This window comes from Trifolium pratense, linkage group LG7, assembly GCF_020283565.1.
Source record: "Trifolium pratense cultivar HEN17-A07 linkage group LG7, ARS_RC_1.1, whole genome shotgun sequence".
Lineage (NCBI taxonomy): Eukaryota > Viridiplantae > Streptophyta > Magnoliopsida > Fabales > Fabaceae > Trifolium > Trifolium pratense.
In genome coordinates, this window is record NC_060065.1 from 34,141,010 (window position 1) to 34,162,664 (window position 21,655).

The 21,655-nt window shown below is 33.1% G+C and overlaps 4 protein-coding genes and 1 pseudogene across 5 annotated transcripts; 1 reads left to right on the top strand and 4 right to left on the bottom strand.

The window, feature by feature from the left end:
• Positions 1-265: 265 nt before the first annotated feature.
• Positions 266-1,540, bottom strand: LOC123896310 (F-box/kelch-repeat protein At3g06240-like). Its single transcript, XM_045946718.1, has one exon. The coding sequence runs from the start codon at positions 1,538-1,540 to the stop codon at positions 266-268; it is 1,275 nt and encodes a 424-aa protein (XP_045802674.1).
• A 1,381-nt stretch (positions 1,541-2,921) lies between these two features.
• On the top strand, positions 2,922-4,091 carry LOC123896311 (annotated as a pseudogene).
• A 3,654-nt stretch (positions 4,092-7,745) lies between these two features.
• On the bottom strand, positions 7,746-14,001 carry LOC123896312 (F-box/kelch-repeat protein At3g06240-like). The gene is made up of 5 exons (XM_045946719.1): positions 13,138-14,001; positions 10,727-11,032; positions 8,582-8,588; positions 7,991-8,235; positions 7,746-7,889 (listed from the first exon to the last, which is right to left on the bottom strand). Exons 1-5 carry the CDS (start codon positions 13,858-13,860, stop codon positions 7,746-7,748), a joined length of 1,425 nt encoding a protein of 474 aa, XP_045802675.1. The 5' UTR covers positions 13,861-14,001.
• A 525-nt stretch (positions 14,002-14,526) lies between these two features.
• Positions 14,527-15,308, bottom strand: LOC123896313. The gene is made up of 2 exons (XM_045946720.1): positions 15,294-15,308; positions 14,527-15,171 (listed from the first exon to the last, which is right to left on the bottom strand). The coding sequence occupies exons 1-2, from the start codon at positions 15,306-15,308 to the stop codon at positions 14,527-14,529; spliced, it is 660 nt and encodes a 219-aa protein (XP_045802676.1).
• A 598-nt stretch (positions 15,309-15,906) lies between these two features.
• On the bottom strand, positions 15,907-18,529 carry LOC123898123 (putative F-box protein At3g16210). 2 transcript variants are annotated; one of them, XM_045949012.1, is made up of 2 exons: positions 17,227-18,529; positions 15,907-16,206 (listed from the first exon to the last, which is right to left on the bottom strand). In XM_045949012.1, exons 1-2 carry the CDS (start codon positions 18,415-18,417, stop codon positions 16,201-16,203), a joined length of 1,197 nt encoding a protein of 398 aa, XP_045804968.1. In that variant the 5' UTR covers positions 18,418-18,529; the 3' UTR covers positions 15,907-16,200. The 2 variants fall into 2 exon arrangements, with proteins under 2 accessions (XP_045804968.1, XP_045804967.1); XM_045949011.1 differs by lacking the exon at positions 15,907-16,206 and having other exon boundaries at positions 17,014-18,529.
• Between the last annotated feature and the right edge of the window lie 3,126 nt (positions 18,530-21,655).

Below are 21,655 nucleotides of genomic sequence, written 5' to 3' on the forward strand. Positions count from 1 at the left end.
GAAACATAAGCTAATTCTACACATAATTGGATATCATTCGGATAAAGCCAAAATATCTTTCTTACAACTATATTAAAATACAAACTAGATCAATTTCTAAATAGAAACAAAGTAAACCTTCAAAATAAATTTGATAAAGCAAGATTCTTACTATCAAATGGTTTCTTAATTTGATAAAGCCACTTCGTATGGAAGGTAAAATACTAAGAACCGCGTTAAAAGACCACTTGCATGAAAACAAGAAAAATAAGTCATTATCAATTCCTCAAATTGAAAGAAGGCTTTTCTTATAAATTGCCATCTGACATAAAAATGCTTTGACACCAAGCTCATCAATCCTCTGGGTATCCAAATCAAAGCAGACCAGTTCGCTATATAGATAAGAAGATTCTAGTTCGCTATCTAGTTCGGAATCGTAATCATATTTCATAAAATATATGTTGCCTTTCCTCCCCACTCCAATGGGACGGTTAACATTACACGAGTCCGAGAGCCTAACATAAAATAGCTCAGTCCATGATTCCTCCACACCGAGTTCACCCAAAAGTGATATGTAAAAAGAAGTTGACTGCCCGTAATATTGGATCAAAGCAATGTACCCATTTAACGTCACCAATTGACACTGCACCACATAATCAAGAAATTCATTATGCAGGTCAGAGGGCATGGGTGTTTTAAAAAACACCTCATTAATCACATCAAACGACACCAAATACGCATTATAACAGCATTCACGATGCGATTCTCCTTGAGTCCACCAGTGACACATTCCGTCCAAATAAAATCGGACAATTTCTACATCAGTAGCAGGGACCTTCAACATAGGCATTTCCATATTAAGTGTCCTCCAAGAGTTGCTACTTAAACTATATATCTCCCATACCGGGTCAGTAGGCACCGTATCCGCCGGAATTGTATAATCTTCATAAACAAGATCTTTAGTTTTAAACCGTACATATCGAATCAACTTATAATCATCCCTAACATAGTCATAACCAAATCCATGAATCTGTGGTTTACAATACCTATAACGGGTCACAGACTCAACAGGGCTAGGAGGAACGACCTTCAATTCGTCGGTAGCAGGGTTCCACAATACAACTTTTCTCTCTTTAACATCCTCACTGGTGACACAAAGAATGCCATTAATACTAACGGAACCAACAATAATAAGATTTTTCCCTAACTCTTTAGTTGGAAGTGATGCATTGAATATAACTTTATTCTCAAACCTTTCATTAGAAACAAAATACAAAAAAGTTTCCGCTTTGGTGTAATCATCAGGTAAAGGCACCATTTGCCGTAAGACGAGAGATGCAGTGTCATCATCATCATGATCAGAATGATTTCTATGTATGATACGATTTTGATACATTTTCATGAAATAAGGGTTTTTGAGTAACATTGACCATGATTTAGATACACATTCAAATCGTTTCAAAGATTTTAGAGAGATTTTTGAGAGAATTGAAAATTCAACATCATCAGGTATGTGTATGGTGCTAACCTTTTTGGTCGTCGGAGTGAAAGATTTCTCCATCAATGATGGCGGCGCGTGTCTTCCGGTGGCAAGCAGAAGTGAAGGAGATTCAGAGAAGAGCACGCTTTCAGCGGTAGAACAAGATCACTTATTATTTCCAATCTTTGGTAATTTAATTTAATTTGAAAATGAAAACCCTAATTCCCTTTTTGGAACCCTAATCCCGCCATTCCCTTCCCTCCCTAATCTATTTTGAATTCCGTGTGGGGCCCTATTATCTTATCCTAATAAATGAGGTTAATGGAAAAGATTGTGAAAAATAGACTCTTGCATTAATGTACTATTAAATATTTTTATTGAATTAAGACTTTCAATTGATTAAGTGATCAAAGTTAAAAGATTATTGAATTTTTATTTAAAATTAATTAATTGAATTTAGGCTTTGGGCCATCGCTATATATAAAGCTCTGGTCTCTAATACATCGTACGTAATCAAACACACTCTTCTCGCCATCTAAAGGGAATCAATGTATTATGGTACCGGTTGAAGAAGAACCAAACTAGTTGTCATCTCTTTGTGTTTCAGGATCACACTGCAAATGACACTTTTTTTTTTCATGAATCCAGGTATTCTTAAAGTTCAACTTGTCGGTCCTATAATTTTATGCATGCTTAATGACTATTTTGGTTTTCATGTTCAAGTATATGTCATAATTTTCTTTTTTGACAAAAATATATGTCATGGTATGTTGAGCTATGTATATGTGATTAATCTTTATTGATTTAATTATATCAAATGATTGGTACGGATTAATACTTTGTATTAAAATCGGGACTTGAGTCCAATGAAAAATATCACTCTTTGTAAAATATAGTCCTTTTATTTTTAAAAAAGAAACTCTAACGAGGTCTTATCTTTTAAGAAATGTGGAATTTGGTTTAACAATACACCCCTCACGTCCAACACTATTAGATTTGTTAAAACATTATTAATGGACTTTTTTTTAAAAAAAAAAACATTAACGGACTTGGTCACTTTCAATTGAATCTTTTAAAGTGTCTTTTAACAAAAGACAAATTAAATTAACCGTGAAACTTTTTATTTTATTAAATGAATCTGACAATTCTTAAAAGGAGAATGTTAACTTGTGCCCTTAAGGGCACATGTTAAGGAAACAAATATAGAAATTATTTCCGGAAACTTGTGCATTTTTACTTTTATGCATTAAATTTCTTACATTATTAAATGCATTATTTCTATATTAGGATACCTTATCATGTGCCCTTAGGGCACAAGTTAACATAACCGTTCTTAAAAACAAAGCCTTCACTGCAAATGCTAGCCGCTAAATAAATTACCAACAAGAATTGAAGCTCTATAATCATCGCTTAACACACGGTGGTTGCAAATTGCAATTACCAGATAGACACATCTTCGGAGATGGAGAAATCTGTGACTCTGACGATTATGGGAAAGGTTAGCAAACATATACCAGATGATATTTTATTCTCCATTCTATCAAAACTTTCTTTAAAATCTTTGAACCGATTTAAATGTGTATCTAAATCATGGTCAATGTTATTTAAAAACCCTTATTTCATGAGAATCTACCGAGATCATATCATACATAGAAACCATTCTGATCATGATGATAACGATGATGCATCTCTTATCTTACGCCATATTGTACAAGCTCCTCGTGAATTGCAGATTTCTTTGTATTTGGTTTCTGGTGACAACTTTGAAAACAAGGTCAAATTAGACACACCACTTCCATCTCAAGAGCTAGGTCAAAAAATTATAATTGTGGGTATTGTTAGTATCAATGGCATTCTTTGTTTAACCAGTATGGTTGTGGCAGATAGAAAAGTTGTATTGTGGAACCCTGCTACCGACGAATTGAAGGTCATTCCTCCTAGCCCTGTTGATTATATTACCTCTTTTTAGGATTTTTTTTTTACCGCAAATTCATGGATTTGGTTATGACAGTGTTAAGGATGACTACAAGGTGCTTCGTTATGTACAATATAACCAATTTGGTATATCATATGAACATGTGAGATGGAATAAGAGATCTTATGAGCCTTCATGGGAGATATATAGAGAAGTAACTCGTGGAGGAAACTTGATATTAAAATGCCTATGTTGATGGTATCTTTTGCTGATGTAGAAATTGTCCGATTTTACATGGATGGAATGTGCCACAGGTGGACTCAAGATCCACCATGGAGTGAAGATACTTATGAAGCATATTTGGTGTCGTTTGATGTGAGTAATGAGGTGTTTTTTACAACACCCATGCCCGATGATAGTTTTGATCTTGGATTGGTGGAGAGTCATTTGGTGATGTTAAATGGGTACATTGCTTTGATCTCATATTATGGGGAGACTGCTACTTTTTACACATCAATTTTAGGTGAAATTGGTGTGAAGGAATCCTGGACTAAACTCTTTATTGTTGGGTCCATGTCTATTGTTGAGCGTCCCATTGGAGCGGGGAAGAAAGGAAATATACTTTTCATGAAAAAAGATGGAGAGCTGGCCTACTTTGATTTGGATACCCAGATGATTGTTGAGCTTGGCTTCGAAGGAAATATGTGTCAATGTTAAATGGTAATTTATAAGGAAAGTCTTATTTCCATTAAAGGAATAGAGAATTAATTATTTTTCGTTTCTATCGAAGAGAATCATTAATGTACTTTTTAGGATTTTACCTTCTATACAAAGTGGCGTGCCAATCGCACATATCATAATTATTATCTAGTATGAAACAGATTAAGAAACCATTTGATTATATGAATGTTGCTTTATCAAATTTATTTTGAAGGTTTACTCTCTTTCTACAAACTGACTGACGTGCTTTGTATTTTAATTCAAATGTAAAATATTGTCTTTACTGAATGGCTTATAACTTGATACTCAAATGAGAAACATATTTTTGTTTATGTCACTATGTTTAATTTTGTACTTGTAAATTGGTCTTAGGGTGTGTTTGGATAAAGTAATGTTTTGAGGGATTCAAATGATTTGAGGTGAATTCCATTGTTTGGATGATAATTTGAAAATTTTTCAAAATGATAGAAATTTATGAAGTATTTTTGTTCAAGTTAAATTTAGAGAATTTCAAAATGACACATAAAACCAAACAATTTAAAATTCATTCTTCTCTGTAAACTTTTAAAAATTATTAATTGATCGAAAAACTTAAAATTAGCCGAAAAACCTAAAATCGACGATAAACGCTAAAATCGGCCAAAATCTAAAAATCGACTATAAACCATAAAATCGACCGAAAACCCAAAAAATCGCTAGAAAAACCTAGCCAAAAACCTAAAATCGACAATAAACCCTACAATTGGCCGAGAATCCAAAAAATATGCCGAAAAACCTAAATTCAACCCTAAACACAAAAAACTCAGTCGAAAACCTAAAATCGGCCAAAATCCCAAAAATCGACTATAAACCCTAAAATCGGCCGAAAATCAAAAAAATTGGCTGAAAAACCAAAAATCTACCGACAACCCAAAAATCGACTATAAACCGTAAAATCGACCGAAAACCCAAAAAAACGGTCAAAAAACCTAAAATCGGCCGAAAAACATAAAATCGTCCCTAAACCCAAAAAACTCGGCCGAAAACCTAAAATCGACCAAAAATCATAAAATCGGCCGAAAACCCTAAAATCTACTATAAACCCAGTTTTCGGCCGATTTTAGGGTTTATAGTCGATTTTTTGAATTTTGGCCGATTTTAGGTGTTTCGGTCGATTTTAGGCTTTTTAGTCGATTTTAGGGTTTTTGTCCGATTTTAGGTTTTTTGGCCGATTTTTTGGGTTTAGGGTCATTTTAGGTTTTTTGCCGATTTTTTGGGTTTTCGATCGATTTTATGGATTATAGTTGATTTTAGGGTTTTTGGCCGATTTTAGGTTTTTCAGCCGATTTTTTGGGTTTAGTCTCGATTTTAGGTTTTTGGCCGATTTTTTGGGTTATCGGTCGATTTTAGGGTTTTTGGCCGATTTTACGTTTTTCGGCCAATATTTTGTGTTTATTGTCGATTTTTTGGGTTTTCGGCTGATTTTTCGAGTTTCAGGTTGATTTTTTGGGTTTTCGGCCGAATTTTTGAGTTTCAAGTTATTTTTTGGTTTACGGTTAATTTTAGGTTTTCAGTTTTCTTTTTTATCATTGTTTACTCTCTCTTTATCATTGCCGATCATAATGGCATTGTTATCTCTGCTACCGATGATGAACCCATTTTCATGTCCTCCTCCGTCACCACCGCAGATAGTGATTTGGTCGTCGTTTGCTTGTGCCATGTATCATTCGCCTTCGATCATGATCTCATCTTCTGCTTATGTTCTGTTTTAGCAGATCATCGCATTTGGTTTTCATCCAGATATGTCATCGACGATATGTTTTCATCGGAAGCATGCATTACTCCGTTGGCCACATGGTGTTTGTATGACCGGGTAGCCGAAACTTGGCCACATGGTTTTTGTATGATCGGGTACAAGCCATGCAAATATTCAGTTCCCAACTATTTTTCAGTGCATGGCCTTTGGGCCTCCAACATAGTTGGGCAGGATCCAGAACACTGTTCGACAAAATACTTTAATATTGCTAAGATAAGTTTTTTATTTTAATAATCCCCTTTTCTTACCCACAAGGTTAAGATCTGAAGATTCAAAAGGCAATCAATAACTTATAAACCGGAACAATTTGTAAGAGATTTCTGAACCAATTTTATTAAACCCAGAAATATAAATTGTTAAATTGTGGAACAAATTTGTTTAATCAAAAAATGCAACCAAAACTTTCAAACGGGAACAATTTGAATTTCTTTTTTCCGGAACTTGCAATTTGATATACTAAGCTGACTCCTTCAATTTGATCTCTCTCATTTTTTTTCTTCTTTCTATCATCTCTTCATGTTGTCGCTTTCCATTTCTCTTCCTTCTCATTATTCTCTTCTTATTCATAAATTAATTGATTAATAATTAAAACTGATAAAGAAAGAGAAGGTGAGCAGTTTGAAAGCTATAGGTGGTGGGAACCTTCGGTTTAACAAGAAGAAGAAATCATAACTTAAAGCCATTTTTCAATTTTTGTGATATATACTTTTGTTTACCGGAAAACATAACTTAAAGTTTTTCGAAAAATTCATTCGATGTCTAAAAAAATTTACATACCGGAACATTCCGTGGAAAAAATTTACACACCGGAACATTTCGTGGGGTGAGAAGTCAAATGATAAAAGGAGTAAATTTGAAATTTTTTAATGTTTGAAGGGGTAAAGGTATAATTGTTGGGGTAGAAAAAAAAATTTCCACCACATTTTTTAGTGGTTTGGGCTTAAAAAAATATAGCTTAAATAAAATTGAGCCTTTTGGTCTTAGCCCATTAAGTCCATATAAAATTCGAGTTAAGTCGGGTTATCTCATTGGAGGGTCGATCCACGCTATCAACATTGGATTTGGCTTAATTGCATATTTGATCCTTATCTTTATTTTAGATTTCATGTTGGTCCTATATGTTTTAAAAGTTTCAATTTGGTCCCTTAAGTTGATCCTTTTTTATTAATTTTTAAGTTAATTTTGTCTAAAATTTCCACTTAACACCCACATAAGTTGTCCACGTATGCAAATTTGTTAGTTACATTGATGATTTAAACCGAAATTTGACTAAAACGACTAAATTGAAACTTTTTAAACTTAAGGGACCAAAATTGAAACCTAAAATAAACATAAATAACCAAATATGTAATTAAACCTTTGGATTTTGATACATTATTTATGGAATAACCTCCCACACATTTAGGACAAAAACATGCTCAAATTTATTCAGGTCTCGTTCACTTTACGAAACAATTTTTAAGCTTTGTGTTAATTGTACTTGCCAACAATGAAATAATAAATAAACTTGGTTTCATTATTTCCTTCGGCGCGTTATATTGCGTCGGTACGTTAGGTCGTAAGGGTTCAACGGCACGTTGCGAAAGAAAGAAAATTTTATGATAAATAAAATAATTAATTGATTTAAAAGGTTGCTTTATCATTAATGGACACAATGTTTGTTTGCGACAATAGTTAAAAAATAAAAAGTTAACATCAAATCCATTACAACATTATATTGGAAGATAAATAACTTAGGAAATAACATAATACTTAGTCTAAATTATGGAAACCTGACAAACATTCAAGTTTATGTCTTTGAATTCAAAACTTATTCTATCTCCCAATTGATTATTGTTGTCAAAACAGAAATTTTTTCATCCTCTAGCAATCTTGACATTCTCTGAAGGATTGTTCGGATATTTCAAGTGAACTATTGAAATATCTTTGTTTGGTATTTGCAGAAGCAGCTTATAAAAATTGTATCGCCTTACATAATCGCTAAATTCAGAAGGTAATGTCTACAAAAAGTAAGATTATTTATCAGAAAAAGGCAGCATAAACAACATCACAGTAGAAGAATCAATGAAACAAATAAATATTAGGTTGAATTACAACTTACAAATTGAGTCTTTGTAGCATTGTTTAGGTCAGAAAGAGTCAATTCAAAAACATATGATTCAGTTAGTTGACCGGTAATTGACAAACCACCGAAAACTTGACCGTAAACATTATCAGTACACTGATTTATGTTATTTTCAGTATGTGAAATGTTGTCATCATTTATAGGTGATCCTTGACCATCATAATTGTCATAGTTTTTTGCATAGTCATCAAGAAATTTTCCATATTCTGCCTCCAGTTCATCTATTTTAAAATCACTATATAAAAAAAATGGATTTAAACCGTATCAGCTCATCAATTATGAAATTAATATAAGTATAATTATGAATACGACATTGAAAAATTTGAAGCATAATCAAATCGGGATAAATCAAATTGATATGAAATAGAATCGAAACAAATATTTGTAAACAATATCAGTCAAAGAATTGATCTAATATGTTTTCCAATTAGGGTTCATAATATTATATTTATTCTCAGGAGTAATATGAAAAACAAAATTCGATTAATTCATTTAAAAAATAAGTTGATTTAATAAGAAACATGGAACTTGTACCACATTAGGGGTATTTGATTATTTTCAACTCACCTTGAACCTGTATTACACCCACAATCTAACATCAATACTAGAAGCAAATGGTATTAATGCAGGAGCCTATTACGACACAGTTAGGATTGAGAATGTTATAAAAGCTAGTACAGGTGTTATGCCAAGGTTGGTTTGTGAGTTTAACAACTTACTAGTTGAAATTCATTTGTGTTTGGATAACACGGCGCAAGTTTATATATCATGTCGTGTTTTTAGCATAGCTTTGGTGTTTCAATCTTCACTTTGATACACGTATTTTGTATGAGAATTTTTCCACAAATCCGTTGACAATTGTGTAGAATGATTTTCATTTTTGAAGGTTTACTCTTTCTATTTACAAACTGATGTAGTTTGTATTTTAATATCGTTGAAACAAAGATTGGCTTTATTGAATGATTTCCAATTTTATGCAGAATTAGCAGTCCAAAAAAATGGTATTCTCTCACAAGATTGATACTTAATCTATCACATGCGAAAGTTTTTTTTTTTTTGAATCGGAAAAATTTTATTGAAGCTTCCTCCGATACAAGAGATATTAGAGGAGCATGAGAAAAGGTAAAAAAATACCATACAACAACAGTACCAAGTCTCCTACTACAAGAACAACCTTAAAACTACAAAGCCCCTCTTTGCAACAAAATAAAGACACACACGCCCAAAAAAACAAGAGTACAAAGAGAGGCCGAGACATGGTAAGCCAACACCCCAACCACAAGGCCACCTTGGAAATCAACGAAGGAGACAAGCTCCCGGGTCCCAAGTCCATTCATAAAACATACAAGGAGACATTTTCACTCTAGCTAAGAACCATTTTCAACTCAACACTTTGATATCTTCAACACTAGCCTTAGGATGGAACGAACCATTCGGAAAAAAAGATTTATTCCGCGCCTTCCAAATACACCACAGAGTTGCATGTCAAATCATCAAGAATCCTAGGCGGGTCTTCTTATTCCTCACGGATCCCCTCATAATCTCGAAGAGCAACAACAAGGAAGGAGGGGTCACAATAATCACGCCAAGCCACCGAAAAATCACACACCACACCATCATAGCACTTGGGCAATGCAAAACGAGATGGGTGGACGACTCCACACTTCCCACACACCCTACACACTCCCAAGGCATATCCAAGCTTAACAACCCTCGAACCTCAAGGTTCCTTCTAGTCAGAATCCGATCATAAAGTAATTGCCAAGAAAAAGTAACAACTTTTGAGGGAGCCGGACTATCCCATATTTAGACCAATATGCATTTGCAAAATAAACTAATACCTGATACACTGTGTCATTTCGCGACAAACTCAAGATGACTAAAAATGTGAACTTATATGCACCGTCAATTTGTCTAAGAGTGCAAACTTAAAGGAGTGAGTGATCCAAAACTTTTATGAGAATAAAAAGATATCCTGCTACATATGCTTGGATCTGGTATAGCAGAACTAGATTGTGACTCAAAACATGAATGCTTTTATCATCGAAATGTAATAGTTTGTAATTATCATATGACCACACAAATTGCATGTGACAAAATAACATATAGATGCTACTGCTACCAAACGAAGATAAGTTTACAAGCACAGAATTAAACATAGTGGCATCAACAGAAATATGTTTCTCATTAGAGTATCAAGTTTTCTAAGCATAAGCTAATGCTACATAAAATTGGAAATCATTCAGTCAAGCCAAAATATCTTTCTTACAACTATATTAAAATACAAACTAGATCAATTTCTAAATAGAAACAAAGAAAACCTTCAAAATAAATTTGATAAAGCAAGATTCTTACTATCAAATGGTTTCTTAATTTGATAATGCCACTTCATATGGAAGGTAAAATACTAAGAACCGCGTTAAAAGACCACTTGCATGAAAACAAGAAAAATAAGTCATTATCAATTCCTCAAATTGAAAGAAGGCTTTCCTTATAAATTGCCATCTGACATAAAAATCCTTTGACACCAAGCTCATCAATCCTCTGGGTATCCAAATCAAAGCAGACCAGCTCGCTATATAGATAAGAAGATTCTAGTTCGCTATCTAGTTCAGAATCGTAATCATATTTCATAAAATATATATTGCCTTTCCTCCACACTCCAATGGGACGCTTAATATTACACGAGTCCGAGAGCCTGACTTAAAATACCTTAGTCCATGATTCCTCCACACCAAGTTCACCCAAAAGTGATATGTAAAAAGAAGTTGACTCCCAGTAATATTGGATCAACGCAATGTACCCGTTTAACGTCACTAATTGACACTGCACCACATAATCACGGAATTCATTATCCAGGTCAGAGGGCATGGGTGTTTTAAAAAACACCTCATTAATCACATCAAACGACACCAAATACACATTATAACAGCATTCACAATGTGATTCTCCTTGAGTCCACCAGTGACACATTCCATCCAGGTAAAATCGGACAATTTCTACATTAGAAGAAATGACCTTCAATATAGGCATTTGGTAGATTAAAGACAGGGACTCCAACACTCTTTTTTTCATCAGAGTATTAACAACAGAAGACGTAGGAACCATTTGGAATCTATCCAAATGCATGAAAGGTGGTTATCTGAAGTTGGCAAAATAAAGGAAGCGGTAAAAATTCCTTTTGAATTGAACTTTGCTGAAAGGTTACCTACTAGACCATTTTCTAGTTGTTTCAGCTGTCCTTGGTTTATATATATTGTATACGAGATAGAGAAGAAAAAGTGCAAATTATAAGATACTTTTTAATGTGCTTTTATGCAAGCTCTCAGCACACAGTTGTCATCGAGAACCTTCTATTGTCAAACCTTTTCAGGTAACATTTGTCAAACCTTCTACACTAAAGAACTTTCTGATTTATCAAAAGTAAAAAAAGAACTTTCTGAAAGAGCTTATGCTTTACCTTCTCGGTTGAAGAACCTACTCGTTTATCATAACCTGTTCCACAAATGCTTATTGAAAGCACTTTATAATTCATGTGCAACGAATCAAGGATTTAAATTTTGAATGTGCTCATCCGCTTTGTATTGCTTTGTATAGGCTGCGCCGAGGAAATGGAATGCTTTGTTTCTGCTCCTGATCTACTAAGAATTCAAGTAGTTGGTGGAACGAAACTTGTAGCTTAAGGCTACCATAGATGACAGAATTCAAGTGGTTGAGGGAATGCTAACTCTGCTGAGAATTCAAGTAGTTGAGGTGCTGCCAGCCAAACAAGACCCAAGTAAAATACTAATGATACTCTGCAGAATGTATACAATTTCTCCTTTATACTGAAAACCTTTAAGGGTCATATATGTTAGGGGACAATTTCTCATTACACCTTCTTTGACAGCCAACATAACAGTAATCTATTGTACTAATCTAATTTTTATGAGAATCTAGCTCACCCTAGATGCTATCAATAAATAAACCAAGTAGGATTTATTGGACAGGATTGTGGCATGGACCTTTTTATGAGAATATTTGGTTTTGTTAAATTGTTGAATTTCATTTTGAAATGATGCAGATGAAACCTTTTATGCCACACATACATATTCTCTGTGCTACATAAATACTTTTGCTCATTCCCAAATTAATTACACAGATTTTGTATACAATTCAATCACTTTCGCATGTGATAGATTCGGTATCAATCTTGTGAGAGAATACTAATTTTTTGGACTGCAAAGGAAGATAAGTTTACAAGCACAAAATTAAACATAGTTGCATAAACAGAAATATGTTACTCATTAGAGTATCAAGTTTCCTAAACATAAGCTAATGCTACATAAAATTGGAAATCATTCAGTAAAGGCAAAATATCTTTCTTACAACTATATTAAAATACAAACTAGATCAATTTCAAAATAGAAACAAAGTAAACCTTCAAAATAAATTTGATAAAGCAAGATTCTTACTATCAATATCAAATGGTTTCTTAATTTGATAAAGCCACTTCGTATGGAAGGTAAAATACTAAGAACCGCGTCAAAAGACCACTTGCATGAAAACAAGAAAAATAAGTCATTATCAATTCCTCAAATTGAAAGAAGGCTTTCCTTATAAATTGCCATCTGACATAAAAATCCTTTGACACCAAGCTCATCAATCCTCTGGGTATCCAAATCAAAGCAGACCAGTTCGCTATATAGATAAGAAGATTCTAGTTCGCTATCTAGTTCGGAATCGTAATCATATTTCATAAAATATATATTGCCTTTCCTCCCCACTCCAATGGGACGCTTAATATTACACGAGTCCGAGAGCCTAACATAAAATACCTTAGTCCATGATTCCTCCGCACCGAGTTCACCCAAAAGTGATATGTGAAAAGAAGTTGACTCCCAGTAATATTGGATCAAAGCAATGTACCCATTTAACGTCACCAATTGACACTGCACCACATAATCACGGAATTCATTATCCAGGTCAGAGGGCATGGGTGTTTTAAAAAACACCTCATTAATCACATCAAATGACACCAAATATGCATTATAACAGCATTCACGATGCGATTCTCCTTGAGTCCACCAGTGACACATTCCATCCAGGTAAAATCGGACAATTTCTACATTAGAAGAAATGACCTTCAATATAGGCATTTCCATATTAAGTGTCCTCCAAGAGTTGCTACTTAAACTATATATCTCCCAAACCGGGTCAGTAGGCACCGTATTCGCCGGAATTGTATAATCTTCATAAACAAGATCTTTAGTTTTAAACCGTACATATCGAATCAACTTATAATCATCCCTAACATAGTCATAACCAAATCCATGAATCTGCGGTTTGCAATACCTATAACGGGTCACAGACTCAACAGGGCTAGGAGGAATGACCTTCAATTCATCGGTAGCAGGGTTCCACAATACAACTTTTCTCTCTTTAACGTCCTTACTCGTTACACAAAGAATGCCATTAATACTAACGGAACCAACAATAATAAGATTTTTCCCTAACTCTTTAGTTGGAAGTGATGCATTGAATAAAACCTTATTCTCAAACCTTTCATTAGAAACAGAATACAAAAAGGATTCGACGTTGACGTAATCAGGTAAAGGCACCATTTGCCGTAAGATAAGAGATGCAGTGTCATCATCATCATGATCAGAATGGTTTCTATGTATGATATGATTTTGATACATTTTCATGAAATAAGGGTTTTTGAGTAACATTGACCATGATTTAGATACACATTCAAATCGTTTCAAAGATTTTAGAGAGAGTTTTGATAGAATTGAAAATTCAACATCATCAGGTATTTGTATGGTGCTAACCTTTTTGGTCGTCGGAGTGACAGATTTCTCCATCAATGACGGCGGCGTGTGTCTTCCGGTGGGAAGCAGAAGTGAAGGAGATTCAGAGAAGAAGAAGAGTCGTTATTTCCAATCTTTGGAAATTTATTATGAAAACCCTAATTCCCCTTTTTGGAGACCTAATCCCGCCATTCCCTTCGCTCCTAATTTAATTTTGAATTCTGTGTGGGACCTTACGATCATATCCTAATAAATAAATGTGGTTAATAGAAAAGAGAAAAATTTTATAATTTAATTCACAGGGACATACATAGCAATAGAGTTCGAACTCTCGTGCTCTATGTAAAATATTAGTATGATAATTTGAAATATTTCTAGTTGTTGTTTAACAAGAAAATTACCGTTTAAACAATTAACGATTGATAATTATTGTTAGTTGTTGTTTATTGAGAAAATGAGAGAGAAAGATAGAAAATTAAATGCAATTCACATTTAACTTTATGAGGTTAAAAAGAAAAAAAAAACATTCTTAAAAATGATATTTCCCTTATAATTTGAGACAAAATAAATGAGATTTTTCCCTTATAATTTGAGACAAAATAATAATAATAATAATAATAATAATAATAATAATAATAATAATAATAATAATAATAATAATAATAATAATAATAATAATAATAATAATAATAATAATAATAATAATAATCACAGCGCCATTCACTCGACAGATTCTAGGCAAATAACTGGATTTGTTATCCAATGAGCAATATCATACATGAAATTTCTTGACTTTATTCTCAGCCAGTTCCATGCAAGTAGTTTAGATCGTTCAGCAATCTCTGCAGCTGAAACATTTTTGTCCTGAAAAACCTTAGCATTTCTAGCTTTCCAAATGCACCATGTACAAGCAAACCAAATGGTTCTAAGCCCTGCTTCCGTACCTCTTTTCTTTTGCACTAAATCAGTGAACGCGTCAATATGTGTAATACACTGATTGGGCATAACCGAGTTCACCCCTAGCCATCTGCACATATTCATCCAAACTTCGTACGCAATATTACATTCGAAGAGAATATGAGATGATGACTCCACCCTCTCACAATTTCTTGCACAATTAATTGCAGTACTATCTACAATTCCTCTCTTACAAAGATTTTCTTTTGAAGGGATACGATTTTGCAGCACCTGCCACACAAATACTGCCACCTTTAATGGTACTAATTTGTGCCACACCTTCTTGTATGCTGGTTGACTCCCCACATTGCTGTCCTCTGTTAAGACTTTGTATCCTGACTTAACAGAGTAGCAATTCGAACTATCACCAAGCCACACAATTCGAACTTGCAAACCCAAGTCGCGCTTCTGATCATATCACATAGAACCAAAGTATAGCTTCAAATCTGCACTATACCTTGATTATTATCAGTCTAATATCCTTCCAATAACTTAGTTATGCTAGATCACATTCTCCATATGCAACTAACAACAGATACTTTCATTTAAGCTATCAATTCAGGTGTCAGCTGTTCAAACTCAACAAATCTAGTTGCATTCCTTCCAAACTTGAACCTAGACTTACATCTTTAACATGCTTATGGTTGCTCTAAAATCAGAATGGATGATCCCCGAACTTCCCTTGTCACAAGAACCTTCTGTTGTCAAACCTTTTCAGGTAACTTTTGTCAAACCTTCTCAACTAAAGAACTTTCTGAGAGAGCTTATGCTTTACCTTCTCAGATGAAGAACCTACTCGGAAAGTATCTGATGAACCTTCTCAACACTATGGTAAGTCTTCTTGGGAAGCTTCTCAAATATGGTTTACCTTCTCAGTTGAAGAACCTACTCGTTTATCACAACATGTTCCACAAATGTGTGTTGAAAGCACTTTATAATTCATGTGCATTGAATCAAAGATTTAAATTTTGAATGTGCTCTTCAGGTTGGTATTGCTTTGTATAGACTAAGCTGAGAAAGAAATGGAATGCTTGCTTCTGCTCTTGATCTTCCAAGAATTCAAGTAGTTGGTGGAATGAAACTTGAAGCTTAAGGCTACCATAGCTGAGAGAATTCAAGTAGTTGAGAGAATGCTAACTCTGCCAACAATTCAAGTAGTTGAGAGGCTGCCGGCCAAACAAGACCCAAGTAAAATACTAATGATACTCTGCAGAATGTATACAAATACTCCTTTTTACTGAAAACCTTCAACAGTCATATATTTTAGGGGACAAATTCTCATTAAACCTCAATTGACAGCCGAATAACATAACAGTAATCTATCTATTGTACCAATAGTCAACCCAAAGAAACCAATTTGGTAATCTATCTGTACTTTGTGTTACGTTACTTCCTTGTTTCATTAAAAAGATCTGGCTACAATCGGCTAAGAAAATTTCATCCCTACAAGTGAATGGAAGAGTTTAATATTTGAAGGACACATAAATAAATCACTAAATGAATCTTGAACAGAATTTCTGTCATTTCATTGCAGACTCTTCACTTATTTCTGACAAGAACAATCTTGTTAGACATGCTCCAAGACTAAAAACACTGTCGGTTAATTTTTCTGTGAAAGATGATAACTAATTTAGACCAATGTGCATTGCAAACAAGCAAAATACACTGCATGCTATGACAAAAGATAAAAATTGACAGTAATTAAGAGAAGCTGGCACATAAGCTACATAAACTAATACTCTATTACACTGTATTATTACTTGACAAACTCAAGATGACTGAAGATGCGAACTTATATGCACCGTCAATTTGTCTCTAAGAGTGAATAGTCAGAGTGAGTGATTCAAAGGTTTTTCTCAGCAGAAAATATATCCTACCATATATGCTCAGCTCTGGTATATCAGAACTAGATTGTGACTCAAAACAACAATACATTGTCCACAACTACACAGATTTTGTATACAATTCAATCACACACACGCGCACACACACACACACATGTGATAGATTCGGTATCAATGTATTGAGAAAACACTAATTCATGGACTGTAAAGAAAAGTTGGGTACATGCCACTAACCTAAGATCAGTTTACAACCACAAAATTAAACATAGTGGCCTAAACAAATATATGTTTCTCATTCGAGTATCAAGTTATAAATTGGAAGCCATTCAGTAAATGCAATATATCTTTTATACATTTGAATTAAAATACAAAGCAGATCAGTTTGCAAATAGAAACAGAGTAAACTTCAAAATAAATTTGATAAAGCAAGATTCATATAATCAAATGGTTTCTTAATCTGTTACACACTAGATAATAATTATGATATGTGCGATTGACATGCCGCGTTGTATAGAAGGTAAAAATCCTAAGAACTACATTAATAATTCTCTTGGATGAAAACGAAATATAATTAATTCTCTATTCCTCTAATGGAAAGAAGACTTTCCTTATAAATTACCATTTGACACATATCTCCTTCGAAGCCAAGCTCAACAATCTTCTGGGTACCCAAATCAAAGCAAACCAGTTCGTCATCTTTTGTCAAGAAAAGTATATTTCCTTTTTTCCCCGCTCCAATGGGACGCTCAACAGTAGACAGGGACCCAACAATAAAGAGTTTAGTCCACGATTCCTTCACACCAATTTCGCCTAAAATTGATATGTAAAAAGTAGCCGTCTCCCCATAATATGAGATCAAAGCAATGTACCCATTCAACATCACCAAATGACTCTCCACCAATCCAAGATCAAAACTATCATCAGGCATGGGTGTTGTAAAAAACACCTCATTACTCACATCAAATGACACCAAATATGATTCACTTGCTTCATCAATATCATCACTCCATGATGTTTGAGTCCACCAGTGGCACATTCCATCCATGTAAAATCGGACAATTTCTACATCAGCAAAAGAGACCATCAACGTAGGCATTTTAATATCAAGTTTCCTCCACAAGTTACTTCTTAGACTATATATCTCCCATAAAGGCTCATAAGATATCTCATTCCATGCCACATGTTCATCTGATAAACCACGAGCTAGAGTATCCAAAACACTTATTTGACCAAATTGTACATATCGAAGCACCTTATAGTCATCCCTAACACCGTCATAACCAAATCCATGAATTTGCGGTAAAAAAACCCTAAAAGGGGTAACAGACTCAACAGGGCTAGGAGGAATGACCTTCAATTCGTCGGTAGCAGGGTTCCACAATACAACTTTTCTATCTTCCACAACCATACTGGTTAAACAAAGAATGCCATTGATACTAACAGAACCCACAATTATAATTTTTTGACCTAGCTCTTGAGATGGAAGTGATGTGTCTAATTTGACCTTATTTTCAAAGTTGTTACCATAAACCAAATACAAAGAAATCAGCAATTCACGAGGAGCTTGTACAATACGGCGTAAGATAATAGATGCATCATCATGATCAGAGTGATTTCTATGTATGATATGATCTTGGTAGATTCTCATGAAATAAGGGTTTTCAAATAACAATGACCATGATTTACATACAGATTCAAATCGCTTCAAAGATTTTAAAGACAGTTTTGATAGAATGGAGAATAAAACATCATCAGGTATGTGTTTGCTAACCTTTCCCATAATCGTCGGAGTCACAGATTTCTCCATCATCAGGTATGTGTCTGTCTGGTAATTGCAATTGCAACCACTGTTAAGCAAAGATTATAGAGCTTGAAGTCTTGTTAATTTAGCATTCGCCAATGGAGATGCATTTTGCAAATGTTCAAACTTGAAATTGGATTTTGTTTTTTGGATTATAAAAGTTATGGGATTTTAGACAAAAAATAATTTCAAATATCATATATATAAGCAAAAGTTATTATAAAGTTTAATTGTTGTGCATCGTCGGTATAAAATTATTTTACACATGCATTTAATAATGTGTTTTAAAATATTATTTAATGAATGTGACATTTGTTTTAAATAATATATCAACATAGTATTATTGGATGGACGTGTAAAATAACTTTACATTGACCGTGTAAATAAATTAAATTTAATATAATATTATTGTGAAATATATTGGATGTTATTAGACTAAATATTAATTCTTGTAAAAAAAATATTAATTTTTTATTTTTTATATATAAGAAAGAAATTAAATTATGAAATCAATCGAGAAAACTACCTCCTCTTATATCATTTTTTAGTCGAAGTTTCAAAGTAGGAGTTTCATAAATGTAGCTCAATTGATAGGGAAAAAAAAAGTTTCGAAGAAGGAGGAAAGCAAAAAACTAGAATTAAAACGAAATCGAGATTGAGAGAAGATTACGAAATCGAGTGAAAATAAAAATCTGATTCTTGTCCGAATTTTTGGGATTAATGTTCTTGTTCGGCTAATAATGTGTTGCTTCCAAAGAGTTTCACAAAATGAAAACTCTGAAAACGAAGCTTTCATAGAGTTTAGGGTTAGGGTTTCTTCCGACAATAATTCCACTCGATTTGAATGTGTTGATTTACTTGAGAAAAAAAAATCGCCTTTTTCTTTGTTACTTTAACACAAAAAGCACATGTACTCGTAAATTGATAGTAATATACTTTCTTTCCACTTATCCAAATTTACGATTCAGGGTGAGTTTAAACAATAGACTATTATACTAAAAAATTATACGAATAAATATGTAAAATAATAACCGTTGATTCTTAGACACACATTGTGCTTATTTGTCTAATATATACTACTCCGTCCCAAAATATAAGGGAAAATTTGTCAAAGAAAGTTGATGTATTTGGTTAAAAATTTGGACTAGATACATCAACTTTAGTTGACCAATTTTCCCTTATATTTTGGGACGGAGGGAGTATTTCTTTTGGCTTTAAAAAAAAAAAAAAGTAAAATAATATAAAAATAATAGAATATTTTGATAATTTTGTTGGTGAGTCCTTTTAAGGGTCTATTTGGTTGAATGTTTTGTTAGTGAGTTCTTTAAGACCCCCTGAGTTAACCCATGAAGATTGTAACTCTGAATATGAGAGGGTGGGGGAGTAGTGCTAAGAGGAGGATGTCTCAATATCTCATAGCAGGTATGTTTCAAGTTTGATAAATTTAATTAAATTTAATATAATATTATTGTGAAATATATTGGATGTTATTAGACTAAATATTAATTCTTGTAAAAAAAAATTAATTATTTATTTTTTATATATAAGAAAGAAATTAAATTATGAAATCAATCGAGAAAACTACCTCGGCTAATAAATAATAATGTGTTGCTTGCTTCCAAAGAGTTTCGCAAAATGAAAACTCCGAAAACAAAGCTTTCAAAGAGTTTAGGGTTTCTTCCGACAATAATTCCACTCGATTTGAATGTGTTGATTTACTTGAGAAAAAAAAATCGCCTTTTTCATATATGGGTTAATATATTTAAGCATGAATCATTTTTTTTCAACTCAATATTTAATAGAAATTTATGCTGGCTAATGCATCAACACAAGAATTAACTTCTTGTATTAGAAATTTGAACCATCCAATCTTGAATGATGATATCAATAATCCACCAACCTTCCGCTCTTCCACCATGTTGAGCTTGTAAATTAAAGATGACCCCAAATAAATCAACGTGAAGTTCAACCTAACGAAAATCATGAGTCAATTTTTGTAACCAAAGTTTGTAACTGTTATAAATACATTAAATACAGAAAGTAAAAAAAAACTTTAAATTGTTGCAAAAAAAAAAAAAACTTTAAATTAATTTAATGAATGTGATCTCAAGTATTATTGCATGGGACACAATCTGACCCACATACTTTTAGTTTTTTGTTTTGTTTTTTTGATAATGACCCACATACTTTTAGTACTAATAAATGCAAATTTAAAGAATTTTTTTTTTACACTATTTAAAGATTATTATATATAAACCAAGTTGATTGGGCTCAAGTGGCAAGGAGCTCCTTCTAAGGACGTACACGGGGAATACCGGGTTCGATTTCCAGGGGGAACAACGCTTGGCCAGTGCGCATGCCTCTACGCACGAGCTGGATTAGTCGTCCACCTTTGGTGGGTCGGAACCAGTGCGAAAGCCAAAAAAAAAAAGATTATTATATATATACTAGCGGGCCAGGCATTCCGCGCCTGCCTGTGTCTAACTTACGTACCAAAAAAAAATATACGCCTTATGTTATGGTGAGTTTGTTAATAAAAGATTTTTGTTGCTACTAAAAAAAGCAAGGGTAATGTTGGTATTATGAAAATTCTACCCCAAAACTCATGTATTCTTTTTATATATTATAGTATAGAATAGATATAGATGAAAAAACCATAAAAAAAAAAGAGAGGAAGTTAAGGGCAATTATGGAATAATTAAAAAACCATAAAGGAAGTTAAGGGCAAAATGGACCAAAAAAAATCCAGCCCAAACTCCCTTATCCCCTTTATATATTGTTATAGATTATATATTGTTATAGATATATATATATATATATATTTGTATTTTAGTTAATAATAATAATAAATAATTTTCATAATTTTTTTATAAAGTTTTATACTTCATTAAATTCTTGTGCACACATGTAAAGTTGAGAGTAATAATTTAGATCAACCTATCTCAATGAATATTTGAAAGTTAATAATTCAGATAAAATCAAATTATCATATTCAATGAACCCTTATAATATTTATCATGCACGTTACCGGATGATGTATTAAATGTGCCCTTATCAAGATTTTAAGAAAATTAGTTTTTGTTTTGTTTTTTCTCATACTAGTATTCGGACCCGTGCCAAACACGGGTTAAAAAGTGACTATAAAAATTAAGATTTTAATATTTCAAATTTCATAATTATCTAACACAAAAAATGATAAAATACCAAGTTTTTTTGTCTTTAAAAATCTGTGTAACAAATTTTGCTA

Bases quoted from the DNA above. Each gene is read 5' to 3' on its own strand.
- LOC123896310 (XM_045946718.1), bottom strand. From the start codon at position 1,540: ATGGAGAAATCTTTCACTCCGACGACCAAAAAGGTTAGCACCATACAC.
- LOC123896312 (XM_045946719.1), bottom strand. From the start codon at position 13,860: ATGGAGAAATCTGTCACTCCGACGACCAAAAAGGTTAGCACCATACAA. The intron at 11,033-13,137 runs GTCATTTCTTCT...CCTATATTGAAG, and splicing joins TGGAAATGCCTATATTGAAG to GTCATTTCTTCTAATGTAGA. The intron at 7,890-7,990 runs GTAAGTTGTAAT...TACTTTTTGTAG, and splicing joins ATGCTACAAAGACTCAATTT to ACATTACCTTCTGAATTTAG.
- LOC123898123 (XM_045949011.1), bottom strand. From the start codon at position 18,417: ATGATGGAGAAATCTGTGACTCCGACGATTATGGGAAAGGTTAGCAAA.